The following is a 24,516-nucleotide window of genomic DNA, read 5'->3' on the forward strand; positions in this document are numbered from 1 at the left end:
AGCTGAATACAGTACTCCAGGTGAGGCCTTTCCAAGGGACCTGTACAAGAACATTTATAATCTCCTTTTCTTTTTTTCTTACTGGTTATTCCTTCCTCTATGCAGCCCAGCATTCTTCTGGCTTTAGCTATTGCTTTGTCACATAGTGTCTGGCAATCTGGAGGCAGCGAAGCAATCACCCTTGGTTCTCTCTCCAAGTCCGTGCACATTAGTCTTTCACCCCCATCATGTACAGCTCTTTTGGATTACTGCACATCTTGGCACTGAAGCCCAGCTACCAGATCTTAGACCAGTCTTCAAGCTTTAAGTCACTTTTCATTCTCTATTCCTTCTTCAACATGTCCATTCTATTGCAGATCTTAGTATCATCTGCAAATAGATAAACTTTACCTTCTATCCCTTCTGCAATGTCACTCACAAAGATATTGAACAAAACTGGTCCCAAAACTGATCCCTGTGCCACTACATGTAACACCATTCTCTCTTCAGAGTAGGTTCCATTTACTATTACTCACGGTCTTCTCTCAGTTAACCAGTTTGTAATCCACTCACCACTTTGGTGCTGACTCCCAAGCTTCTCATGTTATTCACAAGCCTCCTATGAGGGATCTCTTGCCTCAGTTTGATTAGTCTGTGCCCTAAATCAAACACTTTAAAGCATGAACAGTAGGCATTTATTAACTCACAAATGTTGCTTCTTCTCTCTATATTACTTTCAGTAGCAATTGGATATGTCAGATAAACCATTTTCTGCCACCACCAGAAGACACTTGGGCTGTTTCCTCCAATCTCTAAGAGTATTAGGATGGGTATTCCTGAGATTACTTTCCAATTTTGCACTTATGTACCAGATCTGCTGGTAATTGAATCATTGAGTTTAATAAGTGCTAGCCACAGATTTACGATAAAAAAAAAAAGACCTCCCAGCCTAATCGCAGCTGCCGGAGGACCTGATAAGTTTAAACATCTCTAACGAGCAACTGTCAGTTTCCATTTCTCATTCTCTAGCCACTAATAACTATTCTACTAAAAAAAAAACCCACTTCATCTTTTATTGTCTTTATTAAAGGGGCCAATATCTTCTAATTCTTCATTAGCAGAACATATAACCAATCAATGCATCATTCTTTTGGGTATCATACAGTTGGTCCAATTACTTATTGCCTCATGTAACTAAGTCCAAATCCTTAAGCAACACCCCTTTTTCATCCATTCTAGGTTTCATCAACCATATCATGCTGGGTGTCAAATTCTTTTTGTAATAGAGGCACTGCTAACCCTATGTTATAGCTACTGTCTAAAGCCTTGCTAAAAATAAACCTTTTCTAAGATAACTTAGAGAACAGAAAACTAGCTCTGCAGTGTAAAATGTTCCACTGTTTCTCAATATAGCTGACCTAGAATATAGAGACCTCAGATCCCTAAAAAGGTTTTCTACTCTAAATTCCACACTTCACCTTCTTCAGACATACCTTTTCATCAGCTGCTAAGTAGAGACCTTTCTGGAAATTCTCTGCTCTGTCTTTCCCCAGGAAAGATCTGATCTTTTCCCCTGAAAATCTCTAAGACCCCTATTGAGTGGTTACATTCTAACAAATCTGAGAGGTAGCTGAATTGAACGAGTGACTTTATCTGAGAGAATTGCTGCTGAAGCAAGAGTTGCTAAGAGTGAGGTCTGTCTAAACTGATTAACTAAAATATTGTTTGTTGAGAGGAGATTGTGCTTTGAATGATATTTTTCTGCTTATGGGATTTGCTTGATTGATTATTCTGTTTGGGAATGACCTTGTCTGTTTTTCCCATTCATCTTTTCTCAAAATCTACACTGATAGTCTAATTAAGGGGCAGGGAGGAAATGAATATTACAAAAAAAATGTAATAGTAACTAGCTAGCACTTTGGACATATAGGTGCAAAATACACCCTCACTTAAACTTGGTATATAAAGTGCTGTCCATTTAGGGGTTTGGTAAATAAATTTTGCATAACAGTCAATTAGTGGCCTTAAAGTCCATAACTGATTGAGAGTAAAATTAAAATTAATTAGTTGGTCTATTATAGATCACAGGAATACAGATTAGAAAGAAGTACTTGTCATTGGTTGGGGAAAATACTTTGTTCCAGGAAGGGAAAAGTGATTTTGGTCAAATTTTTGTCATCTGCAAACAGAACAGAAAATTAAGTTAATGTCAGAGGGAGCTTTATTGATAACATCTTGTTGGATCCTGGGGTGATTGCTTTTAGCTGGTCTGTTTTACCTTAAGCAACAAGATTCTTCAAATGAAGCCATATTAGACTAAATACATCATAGATATTCTGTAAGGATAAGATAAACCACTTCAAAGCAACAAGTGAGCAAGAAAACAGGACTACCAAAAGGGATTCAGAGTGTGGAGTGGGAAGTTAACTTCCATAGGTTAACTGATTTTACTTGCAGGACAGCTGAGATAAAGGTAGGGACTTTGGTAGGTCGCTCTTATTTTTCAACAGGTACCAATAGCCTCTAACAACTGAAGGATGGCTGTAAAGCAGCCATAGCTGCTGCCACTTGCACTACTACTGCTGCTGTCCAGATGGAAATCCTGATCGATAGAGGGGGCCCAGTTCAGTATGAAAGTTGCTGCAGGTTGACTCCCTCAGATAACAGATGGCAGAACTGAGAGAGGAGGTAGAAAGGCTGAAATGCATCAGAGAGAATGAGGACTACGTCTATGAAATACATAACTTGAAGGAGTAGAAAGAATGAGAAGTGACCTAGAAAAACTGAACAAATGTTTGAAGGATTGGCAGCTGGGATTCAATGCTACGCTGTGCAAAGTCATGCATTTGGGGTTTGGCAATCCGAAGATGTATGTGTTGGGGGGCAACAGATTGATGTGCAAAAACTGGGAGACTTCGTGGTGATAGGGTCTGATCTGAAGATGGCAAAGCAAAGTGACAAGGCTAAGGCCAGAGGGATGCTGGGCTGCACTGAAAGAGGCATAACCAGGAAAAAAAGATGTGATAACATTGTTCAGATCCTTGGTGAGGACTCACCTGGAATACTGTGTTCAGACCTCCTCTCAAAAAGAAAAAAGGACAGAATGGAAGCGGTCCAGAGAAAGTGACCAAAATAGTATAAGAGATCTGTAAAGAAAGACATAGGAGATGTGACTGAAGCACCTTAATACATATCTTGGAAGAGAGAAAGAGACAGTGGAGGGGGGGGGGGGGGGGGGGGGGGGTATGATACAGACCTTCAAATATCTGAAAGAAATTGATGCACAAAAAATCAAATCTTTTCCAATGGAAAGCTGCAAATCTAGGGGGTCACAGTATGAAACTACAAGTGGGAAGACTCAAGAAGGTCAGCAAATACTTCACAAAAAAAGGTGATGGATGTATGAATTCCTTCCCAGAAGAGATGATGAAGACAAGAATTGTAATGGAATTCAAAAGGGCACAGTACAAACACAGATAATCTCTGCTAGCTAGACAATGGAAATGAACAAATGGGAAAACTTTATTATTAATTTTATATTCCACAGAGTGGCAGTTGCTATTACCCTAAAAAATGTAAATAAAATATAAAACTTGCCTCTCCATTTTGGTCTTTATAATTTACTGTTACTATGTTACAAGGTGTCAAAGATGGAAAACAGAAGGGAAGCTGAAACTGGAGTCTGGTTGTGGGGTCTAGTGGCTGTAATAATCTGGATCCAGCTGTTATCTTATAGTCCAAGTTCCCTTAAACTGAAGAACCAATATGCAGCCCTGGAAGTGTAGGAGGAGAAACCATCCCAGGAGGAGAAAATCAAAACTTGGGAACCTTAGAGCTGCAAACTCAACAACCATTGTACCTAGAAGGCAGAGGATGGTAGTGGTTGGTGACTTGCTTCCAAGGTGCATGGAGGCATCCATCTGCCAATAAGAAATGGTCGGGAAATGTGGTGGGTGCCAAAAACCAAAATGCAGAGAAATTGCTGAGATTCATCAAGCCTATTATCATATGCTGTTCATCCTTGCTGGCATGAATAATATTGCTAGGTACCACACCGAATGTATCACTTCATGGCTCTAGGAGAGAGGGTAAACAGACAAGTGGAATTCTCTTGTCTTCCCTGTCAAGGATAAAGGCTCAGGCAGGGAAGATCACATTCTGGAGATAACTGAATGGCGGTGTAGATGGTGTCGAGGAGAGTGTTTCTGTTTCCTAGACAAAAGGATGATGATTCATGGATTTCCAAGCAGTGATGGGGCCCACCTGTTAAAGACGGGTAGATTAACAAACCTATTGAGAAGGGGTTTAAACTAGCATCATGAGGGATGGGTAAACAAAGCCCAAAGGTAAATAAAAGTACTCAGGTAAGCTAATCTGTAAAACACTTAAATGGGGAAAAATGGCTACATCTGAAAAACTATGCACACTAATGCTTGTATTGGAAATAAAATCACAATTCTAGAGGCAATCATAGAAGAGGCTGACTTGGCCATAGTGCAGTCACAGAGAATGGTTTACAAAGAACCAACACTGGGATATACTATAGCTATATTAGGCTATAATCTATTCAGGAAGCATAGGATAGGAAGGAAAAGGAGGAGTGGTGCTATATGAAAACATGATATTAAAGCAACATAACTGCAAGGCTTATAAGGTAATGAGGGGCACTGTGAGTTAATCTGGAAAGAAGGATTCAAACATCCATTTATACTGGTGTGTCATATTGACCTTCACAGGCAGAAGAGATGAAAAGATTTAAATTGAAGACACTTACAAAATTTATATGCAAGGGGAGGTGCTATTGCTAGATGATTTCAATCTGCTTGCTGTTGACTAGGACAGTGGTTCTCAACCTTTTTGCTGTCTGGACACACCTGACAGATGGTTCTCACATGCGTGACGCACTGAACACATGATTGTCACAGGGCTAAATGTAAACATATACTCTGTATCTACAGGATCCACCCTGACCCCCCAACAACGGCTACAGAACAGAACTAGGACATTCCCCGTTCAATTTACCATACAAAAAAGATACTTCTGGTGCCATCTCAGTAACAACAACATAAACACTCTCCTACCAGATGCAATAGCCCTCCTTATGAAAAAACAGTAATTTACCACCAATACAAGTCCTATTGAGAAAACACAACTAATAAGATTGGTACAAATTCCTACATACTAGTAAAATACTTCACTTTGCTCACACACATAGAATCGATTGTCAACCTTCACCAAGTACAGAGACTGTAAAGAACAAATATGAAGACAGAAACTGGAATGGAAACCCAAAAAAGCCACTCTGCATTCAGTGCAAAACAGAAATATAGCACCTAATTGACTCACAGGATCTGCAATAATGTACACAAACTAATGTGCAAAACGTTACTGTTTGAATGAGTTCTATAATGCAGTTGTAACAATCCTACCTTTGAAAAGGCAACACTGCCAAAACTTTAACCAGGCCCTAAACACTAATACAGAACAAGCTAAACTGCTATAGATCTCTACACAGAAACTACAAACTTGTAGAATATCCTTACCTGGGTCACACACACAGAACCTCACCAAATACAGAATAAAGTGCCCATCAAATGAATGTTTTTGTTTTTCCATTGTTGCACTGCATATACTCAGTCTGACTTCTTGCTGTTTCCAGTTCAGTTTTTGTTTCCATATTTCTATTTATACATTTCTCAAGTAATATAAAATACTAAAACAAGACTAATAAATATAATAAATGTTTCAAAAACCGATAAATAGAATAACGTCCAATCATTAAAAACTTACAAAATTATTAAATTCTCTAAACAATAAAATATTTCAAACAGCAGACACATCACATAATACCCAATAATTAAAATGGTAGTCAAGAAAGAAACTTAAAAAGCCACCTTTACTTACCCTCTCCAGCATCTCTCCTATTCCTTTTCCTTGTAGGCCAATAGCACAAACCAGAAGTAGCAATGGCTGCTGAAGCTCTGTTTTCATGCTCCTCTTCCTTAGGGCACATGACTAGTCTCTCACAGAGACACCCACACACACACTTTGTCTCTTACACACCAGTCACCTCCCTGACCAATCTCTCTCTCTCTCACACCACACACCAGTCACCTCCCTGACCAATCTCTTTCTCTCTCACACCACACACCAGTCACCTCCCTGACCAATCTCTTTCTCTTACACATTTTCTCTCTTACACACATGCCGGCTCACTCTCTGTCTCACTCACTCACCCTCACCCCAGCACACATGGCAGCTATAGCACAAGGTAGCCGGTATGCTGCTATTAAAAGCAGAGTCCTGACAGGCTGGAAACTGCAGCAGGAGTGACGCCCCCCCCCCCCCCTCACCGGTAAGAAGGCAGCACACAGCTGTTTGCCTGTGCTGTGATCACCACAGCACAGAGCAGTCAGCTGACAATGAATTTTATGCATGTTATAAAATCGCACATCCACATGGACGTGTGCATACCTTTTGAAAATCTACCCCTTAATTCCCAGTTTACAATACTGTATACAGCACGGATAAGTGCTCAAATCAATCTGCAGCAAAAAGCACACTGGAAGCTGACTTTGGATTTCAGCAATACTTTTACTGAAATAGTGGGAAATGATGACCATGTTCTTTAGAGAAGTTTAGTTCAATTGCAATGTTACAAGTGCTTTAAATAAACTTGTGACCTCTTACACTTTTGTTTAAGATTTAGATGGTAAAGCCAAATGATCCAATCTTATTCTGATGTTTCTCCCATCCCAATGTAGGTGAAATAAAGATGTAATCCAGATTAGATGTCTCTTCAAATATTTCATCTCCTACATCTCCATGTAGTTTTCTTACTCTTTTTGCTCTCCTTGCAGTATCGGAATAGTACAAGTTATTCTCCACTTCTCTCATAATCTTTACTAGATTAGCCTGGGCTGTACGGGACTCCATTCCAACTCCTTTCTCCCTTCTTTCCTCCCCTGCATACTAACAATCCACATGTTCTTTCACAGTGAAGGAACTTCTCCCATTGTTAGAAAAAGAACGTAACTGAGGCCCTGTTACTGGTTACTCAGAACTTAAATTATTCAACACCAAACATACAAAAAGTGACAGAGGGTGAACAGAAACTCCCATATCCAAAATAAGTCTCCACGGAGAGCTTAAGACTCAAACAGAAAAGTTGTGGGACAGCTAAAATATACTGCCCTGGGAAGAAAACAGAAAAATCCAAACCCTAAGATAAGAACATAAGAAATTACCATGCTGGGTCAGACCAAGGGTCCATCAAGCCCTGCATCCTGTTTCCAACAGTGGCCAAAACCAGGCCACAAGAACCTGGCAATTACCCAAACACTAGGAAGATCCCATGCTACTGATGCAATTAATAGCAGTGGCTAATCCCTAAGTAAACTTGATTAATAGCCATTAATGGACTTCTCCTCCAAGAACTTATCCAAATATTTTTTTAACCCAGCTACACTAACTGCACTAACCACATCCTCTGGCAACAAATTCCAGAGCTTTATTGTTCATTGAGTGAAAAAGAATTTTCTACGATTAGTCTTAAATGTGCTACTTGCTAATTTAATGGAATGCCCCCTAGTCCTTCTATTATTCGAAAGTGAAAATAACCAAGTCACATCTACTCGTTCAAGACCTCTCATGATCTTAAAGACCTCTATCATATCCCCCCTCAGCCGTCTCTTCTCCAAGCTGAACAGCCCTAACCTCTTCAGCCTTTGCTCATAGGGGAGCTGTTCCATCCCCTTTATCATTTTGGTTGCCCTTCTCTGTACCTTCTCCATCGCAACTATATCTTTTTTCAGATGTGTCGACCAGAATTGTACACAGTATTCAAGGTGCGGTCTCACCATGGAGCGATAGAGGCATTATGACATTTTCCGTTCTATTAACCATTCCCTTCCTAATAATTCCTAACATTCTATTTGCTTTTTTGACTGCTGCAGCACACTGAGCCGATGATTTTAAAGTGTTATCCACTATGATGCCTAGATCTTTTTCCTGGGTGGTAGCTCCTAATATAGAACCTAACATCGTGTAACTACAGCAAGGGTTATTTTTCCCTATATGCAACACCTTGCACTTGTCCACATTAAATTTCATCTGCCATTTGGATGCCCAATCTTCCAGTCTTGCAAGGTCCTCCTGTAATGTATCACAGTCTGCTTGTGATTTAACTACTCTGAATAATTTTGTATCATCCACAAATTTGATAACCTCACTCGTCGTATTCCTTTCCAGATCATTTATATATATATTGAAAAGCACCGGTCCAAGGACAGATCCCCGAGGCACTCCACTGTTTACCCTCCTCCACTGAGAAAATTGACCATTTAATCCTATTCTCTGTTTCCTGTCTTTTAACCAGTTTGTAATCCACGAAAGGACATCGCCTCCTATCCCATGACATTTTAGTTTTCTTAGAAGCCTCTCATGAGGGACTTTGTCAAACGCCTTCTGAAAATCCAAATACGCTACATCTACCGGTTCACTTTTATCCACATGTTTATTAACCCCTTCAAAAAAATGAAGCAGATTTGTTAGGCAAGACTTCCCTTGGGTAAATCCATGTTGACTATGTTCCATTAAATCATGTCTTTCTATATGCTCTACGATTTTGATCTTGAGAATAGTTTCCACTATTTTTCCCGGCACTGAAGTCAGGGTCACTGGTCTATAGTTACCCGGATCACCCCTGGAGCCTTTTTAAATATTGGGGTTACATTGGCCACCCTCCAGTCTTCAGGTACAATGGATGATTTTAATGATAGGTACAAATTTTAACTAATAGATCAGAAATTTCATTTTTGAGTTCCTTCAGTACCCTAGGATGCATACCATCTGGTCCCGGTGATTTGCTACTCTTTAGTGTGTCAATCTGGCCTACTACATCTTCCAGGTTCACAGTGATTTTGTTTAGTTCGTGTGACTCATCACCCCTGAAAACCATCTCCGGAACTGGTATCTCCCCAACATCCTCATTAGTAAACACGGAGGCAAAGAATTCATTTAGTCTTTCTGCAATGGCCTTATCTTCCCTAAGAGCCCCTTTAACCCTTCGGTCATCTAATGGTCCAATCGACTCTCTCACAGGTTTCTTGCTTTGGATATATCTTTAAAAGTTTTTATTATGAGTTTTTGCCTCTGTGGCCAACTTCATTTCAAATTCTCTCTTCGCCTGTCTTATCAATGTTTTACACTTAACTTGACAATGCTTATGTTTATCCTATTTTCTTCAGATGGATCCTTCTTCCAATTTTTGAAGGATGATTTTTTTGGCTGAAATAGCCTCTTTCACCTCACCTTTTAACCATGACGGTAATCGTTTTCCCTTCCTTCCACCTTTCTTAATGCTCAGAATACATATGGACTGCACCTCTAGGATTGTATTTTTAAACAATGTCCAAGCCTGTTGAACACTTAACCTCTGCAGCTGTACCTTTCAGTTTTTTTCTAACTATTTTCCTCATTTTATCAAAGTCTCCCTTTTTAATATTTAGTGTTAGAGCTGCAGATTTACTTATTGTCCCCCTTCCAGCTATTAGTTTAAATTTGATCATGTTATGATCACTGTTGCCAAGTGGCTCCACCACCGTTACCTCTCTCACCAAATCTTGCGTTCCACTAAGAATTAAATCTAAAATAGCTCCCTCTTGTTGGTTCCTGAACCAATTGCTCCATGAAGCAAACATTTATTACATCCAGGATCTTTGTTTCTAGCAAGTCCTGATGTTACATTTACCAAGTCAATATTGGGGTAATTGAAATCTACAAGTCCAGCGTGCAAGGAACAATGACAAAGTCCATCAATGAATTTATAATAGATTTTTTATTAAACCAAGGTGTAAACTATTATTCATGGCAACTCCATGTACCTTCAAGAATACAAGTGCAAGAGTCCCCCGACACGGTCCGTGTTTCGCGGTTGCTGCATCGGGAGGGACCCACGGAATTAATTTCATCTATAACATAAAAAAACCAATAAACGATGGACCTTATGAATATGGCCATTCAAACTTACACAAAATACAAGAAAACATACCTTATGTGTTCATCCTGGAGCGCATCGGCTCGTACAATAGGTAACCCATTTAAAGAAGCAGTTTGGCGCCAAAGACAGGAAATATCGCGATAGAATCACAAGATCGCGATAGAATCGCAAATCAGAGTAAAGCCACGCCCCCACTGTAGACAATTCAGCTAAACAAAAACCATTCAATATCTTTATTTAGACCTTTTGGATGGACAGAAGACAGATTAAAAATCCATTTTTGTTCCCGTCTACCCAGGATTTCAGAATAGTCCCCTCCCCGAAACGGGGGTGTCACAACCTCCAAAACTGAAAATCTTAAATCAGCAATACAATGATGATGTTGGACCCAGTGTGTGACAAGGGGTTCATCCATCCTGAGTAGACGGATATTTGAACAATGTTCTATAATACGAGTCTTGACCATCCTCGAGGTCTTACCCACGTACAGTAAGGGGCAGGGGCACCGTACAACATATACCACACCCCGGGTAGTACAATCCGATCTGTTTCGTAATTTAAACCGGAACCCAGTGTCCGGATGAGTGAAGGAGTCTGACAGGGCAGTGTGGCTACACATAGAACAGTGGCCACATGGGCCATGTTGACCCTCCCTGCTCTCCATTATTTGTCTGTTGAAACTGGCATGTACTAGCTGGTCCCGGAGATTGTTACCTCGCCGGAATGTAAACCGCAGCGGTCCCTGAAAAAGCGAGGATAAGGACAAATTTTCCCAATGTCTGCGGATCATTGCTGCAATAGCTTTGCTAGCGGTAGAAAAAGGTAGAATACAATTGAAGCACTGGTTCTCATCAGCCACTGAGGGAAGGAACAACCAGTCGCGATTGGTGTACAAGGCTCTTTTAAAAGCCTTTTTCACCACGCGGGGGGGGGATACCCTCTATCCAGAAACCGCTGAGACATCAGCTTAGATTGTTCCAAAAAATCAGTACGGGATGAGCACAGGCGCTTCAATCTTAAAAATTGTCCCATGGGGATGTTATCCTTCAGGGGTTTAGGGTGACAGCTAGAATATGCCAGTAAAGTATTCCTGTCGGTTTCCTTTCTAAACAGTGTGGTCACGTATTGATCCTGTTCTACGGAAATGATAATATCAAGAAATGCAATTTTTTCGGAGTGAATACAAAAATTGAATTGAATGTGTGGGTTGAGAGAATTTAACCAGTCGTAAAACATAAAAAATTGGATATCTGTCCCTTTCCAGATGATCAAAATATCGTCGATGTACCGTAGCCATAAATCTACAAAGGGAAACCATTCAGAAGGATACACCAGTGAGGACTCATACTGATCCATATATAGACAGGCAAGCGAGGGGGCCATCGTGGCCCCCATTGCCGTCCCTTTGATCTGCTGATAGTATTTTTGATCAAACATAAAAAAAAATTTTGTAAGGGCAAGAGTGGCTAGTTGAACCAAAAAGAAAGTAGTCAGCCGGTGAGGGGCCGGGCGTAGATCCAAAATGGTTTCAATAAGCTGAAGTGCTTCTGACTGAGGAATGTTGGAATACAATGAGATGACGTCAAGGGTGACAAAGAGAAAACCAGCCGGAGGGACAGTTGAGTTTGACAATCTTGTGATAAGGTGTGCAGTGTCTCTCACATAGGATCTGATCTTGGCAACGAATGGTTTTAAAAAAATGTCAATGAACTGTGATAGTGGCTCTAATAGGGAATTGATTCCTGAAACTATGGGTCGACCTGGGGGGGAAACCAGTGTTTTATGAATTTTAGGCAGAAGGTAAAACAAAGGCATAACCGGGGCAGAATTGACCAAAAATTTCGCTTCCCTACTTGTGAGCATTTTACAGTCAGAGGCTTCTTGAACAAGCTCTTTAATAGTTTTTAATAAGTCTGGTGTCGGGTCTTCTACAAGTGGTTTATAAAAGGAGGTGTCGCTAAGTTGACGCAACACCTCCACTTCATAGTCTGCCTTGCCCCACACAACAATCCCTCCACCCTTATCAGCCGGTTTGATGACAACGGAGGAATCTTTAGACAAACCCTTAATTGCTGTAGCCTCTTCTTGGGATAGGTTATACTGTATAAATTGTTTCTTAATAGCTAACAGCTGAGCATCTTTACTTACAAGACGTTCAAAAGCCCCCAATAAAGGATTGATAGGGCCCGGAAGGGTCCATCTGGATTTTTTCGAAATGACTGAATTGTCTACAGTGGATGGAGAATCAGTAAAAAACAATTTTAATTTCAAAATGCGAAAAAATCGATAGAGGTGAACCTGTAAATCAAACGGATCACAACGTGTAGTTGGTACAAATGATAAACCTTTCTGTAGGGAACTCTTTTCAACATCAGACAAAGCACGGGTAGAGAGATTAAACACAGTCTCTGAACTTACTGCCATGCATCTGGAAGGCGTGATGGGGGACACGGTGTCCGAGGCATTTTCTGTCCCGGTAGAGTTGTGCCTGTGCGGGATCGTGTAATTCGTGTGTCCCTGGGGGGTTGACCGGAGTCTAAAAAAGACGCCGCTATCGAGGAATACCGTGAAGAAGCAGAAGTATAAGGTTGTATATTGTCCGGTGGTCCTTGTGTAGAAACTGGAGCATTGGGGGGGATGGAGTTTCCGCGGGTCTTGCGTCCTTGTCCACGGCCCCGGGGGATTTGCTCGCTGCCAGATTCTTCCGAAGATGATGATGAGGAGGAGCCCTGCGCAAAGGTGACCTTTCTTTGTGGCTTCTTGATCATCCATTTGTATACATAGCCAGTACTGTAATCAGAAAGGTCATGTTGAAATTTGCTAAATTTAAGGGATTTTAAATCCTCCCGAAATTTAGTCAGATTATCCTCAAATTCTTGAAGCTGCTGTTGGAACGTTTCCACAAGTGTGGAATGTTTAAGCAGATCAAGTTTAAGCGAAAGCTCCTCCTTTAAAGTAACTTGAAGCTCCTTGTTAGACTCAATAATAAGGACCATGAGGTCCAAGGAGCATTTGTTTAGGATTTGATTCCAGCGGGATATAAAGGCAGAGTTCTCAGTGTGGAGCCGTGGCTCTTTTTGTATCCGTAATCCTCGAGGGATCCGACGAACCCGGCAGTACTCAATTAAAGTAGCAGAGTGTAACTCTGCTCTGGTTAAGCGTTTCTGTATATTGATAACCTCAGACCATGAGGAGGAAGGGACAGGATTATCAGGAGAATCCGAGAAGAACAATACATCTGTCAAAACGGCGTTGACTGCTTCTTCAGTGTAGCTGAAGGTAGTGTCATCGGTAGCCATTTAATGCTTCCAAAACAGGTTGAGTCAACCAAGCAAAAGCATGAAGCAAAAGTGTCTTGCACAACAATCAAATCAACAAGTCCAGCGTGCAAGGAACAATGACAAAGTCCATCAATGAATTTATAATAGATTTTTTATTAAACCAAGGTGTAAACTATTATTCATGGCAACTCCATGTACCTTCAAGTATACAAGTGCAAGAGTCCCCCGACACGGTCCGTGTTTCGCGGTCGCTGCATCGGGAGGGACCCACGGAATTAATTTCATCTATAACATAAAAAAACCAATAAACGATGGACCTTATGAATATGGCCATTCAAACTTACACAAAATACAAGAAAACATATCTTATGTGTTCATCCTGGAGCGCATCGGCTCGTACAATAGGTAACCCATTTAAAGAAGCAGTTTGTCACACACTGGGTCCAACATCATCATTGTATTGCTGATTTAAGATTTTCAGTTTTGGAGGTTGTGACACCCCCGTTTCGGGGAGGGGACTATTCTGAAATCCTGGGTAGACGGGAACAAAAATGGATTTTTAATCTGTCTTCTGTCCATCCAAAAGGTCTAAATAAAGATATTGAATGGTTTTTGTTTAGCTGAATTGTCTACAGTGGGGGCGTGGCTTTACTCTGATTTGCGATTCTATCGCGATCTTGTGATTCTATCGCAATATTTCCTGACTTTTTTTAAAACCATTCGCTGACATTTTTTTAAAACCATTCGTTGCCAAGATCAGATCCTATGTGAGAGACACTGCACACCTTATCACAAGATTGTCAAACTCAACTGTCCCTCCAGCTGGTTTTCTCTTTGTCACCCTTGACGTCATCTCATTGTATTCCAACATTCCTCAGTCAGAAGCACTTCAGCTTATTGAAACCATTTTGGATCAACGCCCGGCCCCTCACCGGCTGACTACTTTCTTTTTGGTTCAACTAGCCACTCTTGCCCTTACAAAAATTTTTTTTATGTTTGATCAAAAATACTATCAGCAGATCAAAGGGACGGCAATGGGGGCCACGATGGCCCCCTCGCTTGCCTGTCTATATATGGATCAGTATGAGTCCTCACTGGTGTATCCTTCTGAATGGTTTCCCTTTGTAGATTTATGGCTACGGTACATCGACGATATTTTGATCATCTGGAAAGGGACAGATATCCAATTTTTTATGTTTTACGACTGGTTAAATTCTCTCAACCCACACATTCAATTCAATTTTTGTATTCACTCCGAAAAAATTGCATTTCTTGATATTATCATTTCCGTAGAACAGGATCAATACGTGACCACACTGTTTAGAAAGGAAACCGACAGGAATACTTTACTGGCATATTCTAGCTGTCACCCTAAACCCCTGAAGGATAACATCCCCACGGGACAATTTTTAAGATTGAAGCGCCTGTGCTCATCCCGTACTGATTTTTTGGAACAATCTAAGCTGATGTCTCAGCGGTTTCTGGATAGAGGGTATCCCCCCCGCGTGGTGAAAAAGGCTTTTAAAAGAGCCTTGTACACCAATCGCGACTGGTTGTTCCTTCCCTCAGTGGCTGATGAGAACCAGTGCTTCAATTGTATTCTACCTTTTTCTACCGCTAGCAAAGCTATTGCAGCAATGATCCGCAGACATTGGGAAAATTTGTCCTTATCCTCACTTTTTCAGGGACCGCTGCGGTTTACATTCCGGCGAGGTAACAATCTCCGGGACCAGCTAGTACATGCCAGTTTCAACAGACAAATAATGGAGAGCAGGGAGGGTCAACATGGCCCATGTGGCCACTGTTCTATGTGTAGCCACACTGCCCTGTCAGACTCCTTCACTCATCCGGACACTGGGTTCCGGTTTAAATTACGAAACAGATCGGATTGTACTACCCGGGGTGTGGTATATGTTGTACGGTGCCCCTGCCCCTTACTGTACGTGGGTAAGACCTCGAGGATGGTCAAGACTCGTATTATAGAACATTGTTCAAATATCCGTCTACTCAGGATGGATGAACCCCTTGTCACACACTGGGTCCAACATCATCATTGTATTGCTGATTTAAGATTTTCAGTTTTGGAGGTTGTGACACCCCCGTTTCGGGGAGGGGACTATTCTGAAATCCTGGGTAGACGGGAACAAAAATGGATTTTTAATCTGTCTTCTGTCCATCCAAAAGGTCTAAATAAAGATATTGAATGGTTTTTGTTTAGCTGAATTGTCTACAGTGGGGGCGTGGCTTTACTCTGATTTGCGATTCTATTGCGATCTTGTGATTCTATCGCGATATTTCCTGTCTTTGGCGCCAAACTGCTTCTTTGCGCTCCAGGATGAACACATAAGGTATGTTTTCTTGTATTTTGTGTAAGTTTGAATGGCCATATTCATAAGGTCCATCGTTTATTGGTTTTTTTATGTTATAGATGAAATTAATTCCGTGGGTCCCTCCCGATGCAGCGACCGCGAAACACGGACCGTGTCCGGGGACTCTTGCACTTGTATTCTTGAAGGTACATGGAGTTGCCATGAATAATAGTTTACACCTTGGTTTAATAAAAAATCTATTATAAATTCATTGATGGACTTTGTCATTGTTCCTTGGACGCTGGACTTGTTGATTTGATTGTTGTGCAAGACACTTTTGCTTCATGCTTTTGCTTGGTAATTGAAATCTCCCATTATTATTGCACTGCCAAATTGGTTTGCTTCCCTGATTTCTCTTAGCATTTCATGATCTGTCTGACCATTTTGTCCAGGTGGACGGTAATATACTCCTATCACTATACTCTTACCCAACACACATGGAATTTCTACCCATATAGATTCTACTGAGCATTTAGTCTCTTGTATGATCTTTATCCTGTTGGACTCTATACCCTCTCGTACATAAAGTGCCACACCCCCACCAAGTTGATCCTCCCTATCATTGCCATATAATTTGTACCCTGATATGACACTGTCCCATTGGTTATCCTCCTTCCACCAAGTCTCTGTGATGCCAATTATGTCTCTCTCATCATTTGCTGCTATACATTCTAACTCTCCCATCTTACTTCTTAGACTTATGGCATTGGCATACAGACATTTCAAAGTGTGGTTTTTGCTTGTTTTAACCTGCTTTTCAGTTGTTTGGGCTAATTCGGAAATCATTAGCTTTGGTGATTTTTTACATATAGGCATATGAACTATGTTTGCTTTTAATGGAACCTCTCTGTTGAGATGCCCTAACTCTCCTGTTTCATTAGTATCCTTCAAGGATACATTTCTCCGAACCATGCACTGCTGAGTGACTGTCGGCTTTCCCCCTTGTTCTAGTTTAAAAGCTGTTCTATCTCCTTTTTGAAAGTTAGTGCCAGCAGCTTGGTCCCACTCTGGTTAAGGTGGAGCCCATCCTTTCGGAAAAGTCTCCCCTTTCCCCAAAAGTTTCCCCAGTTCCTTACAAAGCTGAATCCCTCTTCTCTGCACCATCGTCTCATCCATGCATTGAAACTCTGGAGCCTGCCTGCCTCTGGGGACTTGCACGTGGAACAGGAAGCATTTCAGAGAATGCCACCCTGGAGGTTCTGGATTTCAGCTTCCTACCTAAAATCCTAAATTTGGCTTCCAGAACCTCTCTCCCACATTTTCCTATATCGTTGGTGCCCACATGTACCACGACAGCTGGCTCCTCCCCAGCACTGTCTATAATCCTATCTAGGTGACGCGTGAGGTCTGCCAGCTTCGCACCAAGCAGGCAAGTTAGCAGGCGATCCTCACGTCCACCAGCCACCCTGCTATCTACATTTCTAATAATCGAATCACCAACTATGATGGCCGGCCTAATCCTTCCCTCCTGGGCAGTAGCCCTGGGAGATTTGTCCTCAGTGTGAGAGGACAATACATCACCTGGATCACTTCCTGCTACACCATGGTGATGTTCTCCTACTTGGAGACCTTTAAGATCCAAGGCAGCACTGGGGCTGCCAGATGGATTTGGGACTTGGCTACTCTGTCCCTGAATGTCTTGTCAATGTACCGCTCTGTTTCCCTCAGCTCCTCCAAGTCTGCTACTCTAGCCTCCAGAGATCAGACTTGTTCCCTGAGAGCTGGTGGTGAGAGCTTATATAGCAGAAAAATACAGCGTTAAAGCTCATCCACATGGAGTAGCTATGTACCCACACTACTATGTTTCCTCTTGAATAAAAAATGATTTATTTCTCACCTGTTCCTAGTAGGGATCTCTATATTAAGGTAGCCAAACAGTTAGATAAGAATAAGATGACAGCAATTCTGAATTGTTAAATCTCAAGCAGATTGTGAAAAATTGCAGGACCACCTTATGAAACAGGGCATACAAATGGCAGATGAAATTTAATGTGGGCAAGTGCAAGTAATCCAAGCTAGTTACACAATGTTGGGTTTCATACTAGGAGTCACCAACCAGGAAAAGGTTCTAGGGATTGTCTTGGAAAATACTTTCAAATCCTCAGCTCAGTGTGCAATGGTGGTCAAAAAAGCAAACATAACATAATACATGCTATACTAAGTCAGACCAAAGGTCCATCAAGCCCAGTATCCTGTTTCCAGCAGTGGCCAAGCCAGGTCACATGTACCTGGCAGGATCCCAAACTGCTTATCCCAAGAATAAGCAGTGGTTTTCTGCACTCTACCTTAATAAAAGTATATTAGGAAAGGAATAAAGAATAAAATGAAGAACATTATAATACTGTGTATTGCTCCGTGGTATGACTGCATCTAGCATACTATGTGCAATTCTGGTCACCATATCTCAAAAAACGTTATAATAGAACTGGGAAAGATTCCGAGAAAGGCAACCAAAATGATAAAAGGGAATGGAATAGTACTTAGGAAAGGCAAAAGAGGTTAAGGCTCTTTAGCTTGGAGAAGAGATGGCTGAGGAGATATGATGTGGCTATAAAATAAGTGGAGTGGAACAGGTAAATGCAAATCAGTTCTTACTCTTTCAAAAAATAAAAAAGAACTAAGAAACACTCCATGAAGTTAATAATTAGTACATTTAAACAAATCAGAGATAATGTTTTCACTCAACGCACAATTAAGGTCTGGAATTCACTGCTAGAGGATGTGGTAAAAGCAGCTAACATAACTGGATTTAAAAAAGGTTGGGACAAGTTCCTGGGGGAAAAATCCATAAACTGGGCATAAGCAGTAGAGAATCTATCTACTATTTGGGATCTTGCCAGGTACTTTTGACCTGGATTTGCCACTGTTTGAAACAGAATACTGGACTAAATGGACCCTTGGTCTGACCCAGTATAGCAGTTCTTATATTTTGAAGTCCAACCTCCACAAAGCAATTCTTGCACAGTATTTGTTGTAGCAGTCAAACTCCACTAACAAAAAAAAAAGCATTTCCTGGCTCCCAGCCCACTAGCTAAAAATAAGAATTGCATTTTTTTCAAATGCCATTTTATGTACTTGATACAAAATAGACAACTTTAGTGTACAGTAATATGGGGAAGTTAAATACTGCAATATTACACCCCCAGTTACCTGTAAACTGATGTGATATGCATATGAATGTTGGTATATTTATTTATCGATTTTTATATACCGTCATTCGGTTTTGTCATCACAACAGTTTACAAATTTTTGATGGAGACTGGGTATGTTAGTGGGTTGTCAATTACATTAAAAGTTCATATTCAGATTACAGGTGTCTGTTTCATGAAAAAAAAAGGTTAGTGAGTACAATATGGTAGGAAACAAGGTTACAGTAATGATATGGTTAGATATACAATAGTGTTAGTTATATCCTTTATGAAAGTTTTAAGTAAATAAAAAAAATAAACCCCTTTTAATTCAAAAATAGCCAAACCAGTATAAATATGACAGCCACATCTCCTTTCTTTTCTCACCTATCAAATGCTGTTATTCCTCCAACAACCATATCAATGCACGATTCTGGGGTCAACATCAGAAGAACAGAGGCATGATGATAAAGTTCAGACCGTGTCAAGTGTGTATATGAAAGTACTCTTACATAAAAGAACTTCCCTAAAGGGACACCATGCTGAAGTTCTTTGAATGCACTGTAGCAGTTGGAAGGTTTATTTTTATTACAGGCTAATGTGGTGCAGCAAGATAATGCAAAAAACAAAACAAAACACAAAATCAAATGAAAAGTGATGTTTCAACAGTCTGGCAGACAACCGCTAAGCACTATAAAGCTCTTCCCCCCAGTCAACCACATCCTTACCTTGTGGCAGCTTCCTGTTTACTTAGGATAATGTTATATAAGGACAAAAGGCCGAAAATAAAATGAATGCACAGAAAAAATAGAATCGCACTATAAACAAGAATCAGAATTTTAAAGATATCCTGCTGATGTACTGGAATCGCCCTACAAATGTGGTGTACTTATTGCATATACATAATGTTTCACTTGGCACTTTAGTTTGCTAGCACTGTTGGTCTCATGCATATTTGCAGTTCAAAAGAAGAAATATGAGAGAATGAAAAGTCAAAATACTATTTCAGTAAGATTAGAATGAAAATAAGGACATAGGTCATAAACAAATCTCTTATCTATATTCACACAAGGAAAACAACCATCATAGTACTAGCCTCAGGCTTTCATGGTTACATAAGAACATAAGATTTGCCATACTGGGGCAGACAAAGGTCCATCAAGAGCAGTATCCTGTTTCCAATACTTCTACCACTTCCTCCAGCAGCAAACTCCAGAGCTGAATTATGCATAGAGTATATTTTCTCCTATTTGTCTTAGATGTATTACCTAGTAACTTCATTGCGTTTGGCCTAGTCTTTATACTTTTGAAAGAGTAAACAACATAACTTTTATTCGTTCCACTCCACTCGTTATTTTATAGACCTCTATCATATCTCCCCTCAGCTCTCTCTTTTCCAGGCTGAAGAGTGCTAACCTCTTTAGCCTTTCCTCATAGGGGAATCATTCCATCCCGTTTATCATTAAATTTGTAACCTATCATTAAAATGATCCATTGTACCTGAAGACTGGAATATGGCATATGTAACCCCGATATTTAAAAAGGGCTCCAGGGGTAATCTGTGAAACTATAGACTGTTGAGCCTGACTTCAGTGCTGGGAAAAATCATGGAAACTGTTAAAGAATAAAATCACAAAACATTTAGATAGAAATAGTTTGGGACACAACCAGCATGGATTTACCCAAGGGAAGCCTTGCCTCACAAATCTCCTACATTTTTTTTTTTGAAGTGATAAATAAACATGTGGACAAAGGTGAACTGATAGATGTGGTGTATTTGGATTTTCAGAAGGCGTTCGACAAAGTCCCACATGAGGGGCTTCTAAGAAAACTAAAAAGTCATGGTATAGGAGGTGATGTCCTTTTGTGGATTACAAGCTGGTTAAAAGACAGGAAACAGAGAGTAGGATTAAATGGTCTGTTTTCACAGTGGAAAAATGTAAATAGTGGAGTGCCTCAGGGATCTGTATTTGGACCAGTGCTTTTTAATATATTTATAAATGATATGGAAAGGGGTACAATGAGCGAGGTGATCAAATTTGCCAATGACACAAAATTATGCAGAGTAGTTACATCTCAAGTGGATTGTTATAAATTGCAGGATGACCTTGTGAGATTGGAAGAGTGGGCTTCCAAATAGCAGATGAAATTTAATGTGGACAAGTGCAAAGTGATGCATATAGGGAAAAATAACCCTTGCTGTAGTTACACAATGTTAGGTTCTATCTTAGGAGTTACCACCCAGAAAAGAGATCTAGGCGTCATAGTGGGTAAAACATTGAAATCATTGGCTCAGTATGTTGTGGCGATCAAAAAAAGCAAACAGAATGTTAGGAATTATTAAGAAGGGAATGGCAAATAAACAATGGATGTCATAATGCCTCTGTATCACTCCATGGCGAGACTGCATCTTGAATGCTGTGTGCAAATCTGGTCACCACATCTCAAAAAAGATATAATTGCAATGGAGAAGGTACAGAGAAGGGCTACCAAAATATGTGGCATGGAACAGCTGCCCAATAGGTAAGGCTAAGGAAGATAGGGCTGTTCAATTTGGAGAAGAGATGACTGAGGAGGGATATGAAAGGACTTGAACAAGTTAATGTAAATCAGTTATTTACTCTCTCAGATAATAGGACTAGATGGCACTCCATGAATTAGCAAGTAGCTCATTTAAAACAAGTCAAAATTCTTTTTCACTCAGTGCATAGTTAAGCTCTGGAATTCATTGCCAGAGAATGTGGTTACAGCAATTAGAGTAGCTGGGTTTAAAAAAGGTTTGGATAAGTTCCTAGAGGAAAAATTCATAGACTGCTATTAATTATTAAGCTTGAGATTTATTTAATGTTTGGATACTTGCCAGGTACCTGTGACCTGGATTGACCACAGTTGGAAACAGGATACTGGGCTTGATGGACCCTTGATCTGGTAATTACGTTATCTGGGACGTCCAGTGTGAATGGCATACTTAAGACGGATTTGCATATTTGTTTTGTCCATTTTGGCCACAATTTATAACTTTAAATCTTGGGTAATGCATGAGTGGGCCAATGTTGTGTCTAATTGTTTTCTGAGGTCTGGGTTTTTCTTCCCACAAGCACAGGGTAATAAGGGACTGTTATTTTCACATTTCCCCTTATTATCTTTCTCCTCCCTTTGCTCTTCATCAGGTCGATACAGTAACGTGCGGTTGAAGATTTCCCGTCTGTAACGTGCTGGGAGCGCACAATACAGACGAGTAAGGCGATCCAGCGATACAGTCTCTAGTTTCACGCGTCCGTAGCGCTTCTTAAAATAGACACATAACCCTTTCCGCACGCAGCATGTATATGATGTGTAAATGAACGAATTAGCTGTATAATGAAGGAATTAGCTATTCCCCTCCGATACTGTAACGGGCGCTGATATTATCTCCTTAGTAACCCGATGTTTTGCCGCGGCCTTAACGTGTTAGTTTACCGCCTCCCCCTAGTAGGTGTTAGGACTGTGAGTCTTGTAACAAATCCATCGACACCACTTAAGATACTCAAACACAATAAAAAACAATTAAAAAAAGCGATACAGAGATGATCGAGAAAATGTAATGCTGTGGGACACATAAAAACCTGTCAGAAAAAAAAAAATTTTTAAATATCTGTCACTTTCCGAATCGTGCGGTCATCCAGGCAGCGGCGGGAGCCGGAGGGCCGCGTGGGTCCAGGCGGCCGGCGGCAGGAGCCGGGTGTTCGATAGAGGCCGCGGGCGGGTGGGCGCGTGTTCAATCGAGGCCGCGGGCGGGTGGGCGCCTGTTCATCCAGGCGGCGGGGGCGGGTGGGCGTGCGTTGGTTTCAGGCGGGCGCCGGCAGCGGCGGTGGGATCTGGGGGGCGAGTGGGCGCGTGTTCAATCTAGGCCGCGGGCCGGGTCGCACAGGCGCATTCATCCAGGCGGAGGAGCCGGCGGCGAAAGCAGCCGGCTCCTCCGCCTGGATGAACCTACTCCACCTACTCCTCCGCCTGGATGAACCTACTCCACCTACTCCACCTACTCCTCCGCCTGGATGAACCTACTCCACCTACTGTATAGGCGCTGTATTAAGCGCCTATACAGTAAAATGGGTTGCGCGGGCCTAACCCTTCCCTAATGCTTCACAGCCGCGGCATGCATTTGCATGCAATTAGAAGAGAGTATCAGGCGCTAGGTCAAGAGAACTGTGCGTGCGGGGAGGAAGGGTGCGCCTGGCAATGCCGCACTCTTTCTGCCGCGGTTTTAGAGTATCGATCTGCATGTGAGTAAAGCATTCTCTGTCACATCACAATAAATATGCAAGTGTTTTTCTATTTATATTTCCAAGACTATTTCTATTCCTCGTTTCTTTTTTCTCTTAATTCCTGAGGAGAATGCTTTATATATTTTTTTTATCTTATGTAAATGAGATAGTGAGGTAACTGAAGTGTGGCCATGCATTTTTTGCTTCTTTTCCTGAGACACTGCTGTCAAAGGCAGGAGCAGAAGTAGGCCCAGTATGCCTCTCTTACTCAATTCCTGATATTAGAAACATCACAAGAGCAACTGCTAATTGGGAAAGGATCATTCATCTTTTAATGAAGCTGATAAGTTCCAATCCAGTTTGGCCTAAAACCACATATGAGTGTTAGTTTGGCTGAATTACACAGGGCCTGTGAGCCACAATTTGTTTTGTTTTTTTTAAATAAGGGATGGAATTTATTTGTACTCATTAAATCGGACAATACATTTTTGCCAGAAATGTTTCTAAATTGTGAATATAGCCCTTTGCATTTAGTTGATAGGAGGAAGCATTTCTCATGCTATCATACTGCTGCCTTAGGAGAATCCTGGCATATAGAATGGCTCGGCTTTGCTTTCTTGCTCTAATTGTTCCAGAATCCAGAGGAGACATCAATTCCAGCAAGAAAATTATGCCTGTTGACCAAACAGGAAAATCTTATATAATATAAAGTGAAAAATGTAATCATAAGTAAAGTCAAACAGATGTGGGGAGGGGTAGGAAATGTACCAATAAACAAAGTAAGAAATACCTTTGCAAAGCTCCCGTGCTTTATCGACACTATAGGCATTCTTTAACATTACAGGAAGTAACACATAACAGTTACTTTTAAACTGAATCCATATGGAAGAAGGGCACTCTGTAAAGAAAACAAAACAAAACAATTAATTGGAAGAAAGAGAGGTGCAAACAAAAGAAAATCAGCTGCTGTTCCCTGAGCAAATTTCTGTATGTTTTTCAGCTTGCTCGTTTCAAGATTCCATCTTAGTCAAAAGCAGCCTCTAACTGGGCTGTGTTACCATGAGCCTTCGTGCACAATGCGAGGGTTCCCCCTCCCCCCACTTAGCTCGGTCATTGCAATACTCAGGCAGAGGTGATAACACTATGGCTCTCTCTGAAACACATCTGGCTACCAGCTATCACTATTAAGCAATGGCTGAGACTCATCTCCCACCCCAGGAACTATGGATGCAAATTGTTTACCTGTAATAGGTGTTCTCTGAAGAGAGGGGGCATCACTAGTGATAGATGATATGATCAGGCGGTGCTGAAATGGAACATTTCCAGAACTTTCTTGGAAAAGTAAAGGCCCTTCTGGGCCAGCAGGTTCCCACATCCCTGGGGACACCTAGTGTGTCTCAGTTTTGTTATAAAGCTAATAAGGAAGGAGAAAGGATATGTGTGTGAACAGTGCTTTCCCTAGTATCAGAAAACACCTGTTAAATATACAGATTTGCTTTCTCTAAAGACAAG

The 24,516-nt window shown here is 41.0% G+C and overlaps 1 protein-coding gene across 2 annotated transcripts in view; it reads right to left on the minus strand.

Annotated features, from left to right (window-relative positions):
• The window catches only part of CD302 (CD302 molecule), an 86,007-nt gene that overhangs the window by 47,722 nt on the left and 13,769 nt on the right, over positions 1-24,516 (minus strand). Inside the window, exons 2-3 of one of the 2 annotated variants that reach the window (XM_029605583.1) lie at positions 24,247-24,418; positions 23,795-23,902 (exon numbers count right to left, since the gene is read on the minus strand). In XM_029605583.1, the coding sequence (XP_029461443.1) occupies positions 23,795-23,902; positions 24,247-24,379 (241 nt within the window). In that variant the 5' untranslated portion in view covers positions 24,380-24,418. The remainder of the gene's footprint in view (positions 1-23,794; positions 23,903-24,246; positions 24,419-24,516) is intronic. The other variant, XM_029605584.1, reaches the window with a different exon arrangement.

The sequence above is a fragment of the Rhinatrema bivittatum genome, chromosome 6 (genome assembly GCF_901001135.1).
Source record: "Rhinatrema bivittatum chromosome 6, aRhiBiv1.1, whole genome shotgun sequence".
NCBI lineage: Eukaryota > Metazoa > Chordata > Amphibia > Gymnophiona > Rhinatrematidae > Rhinatrema > Rhinatrema bivittatum.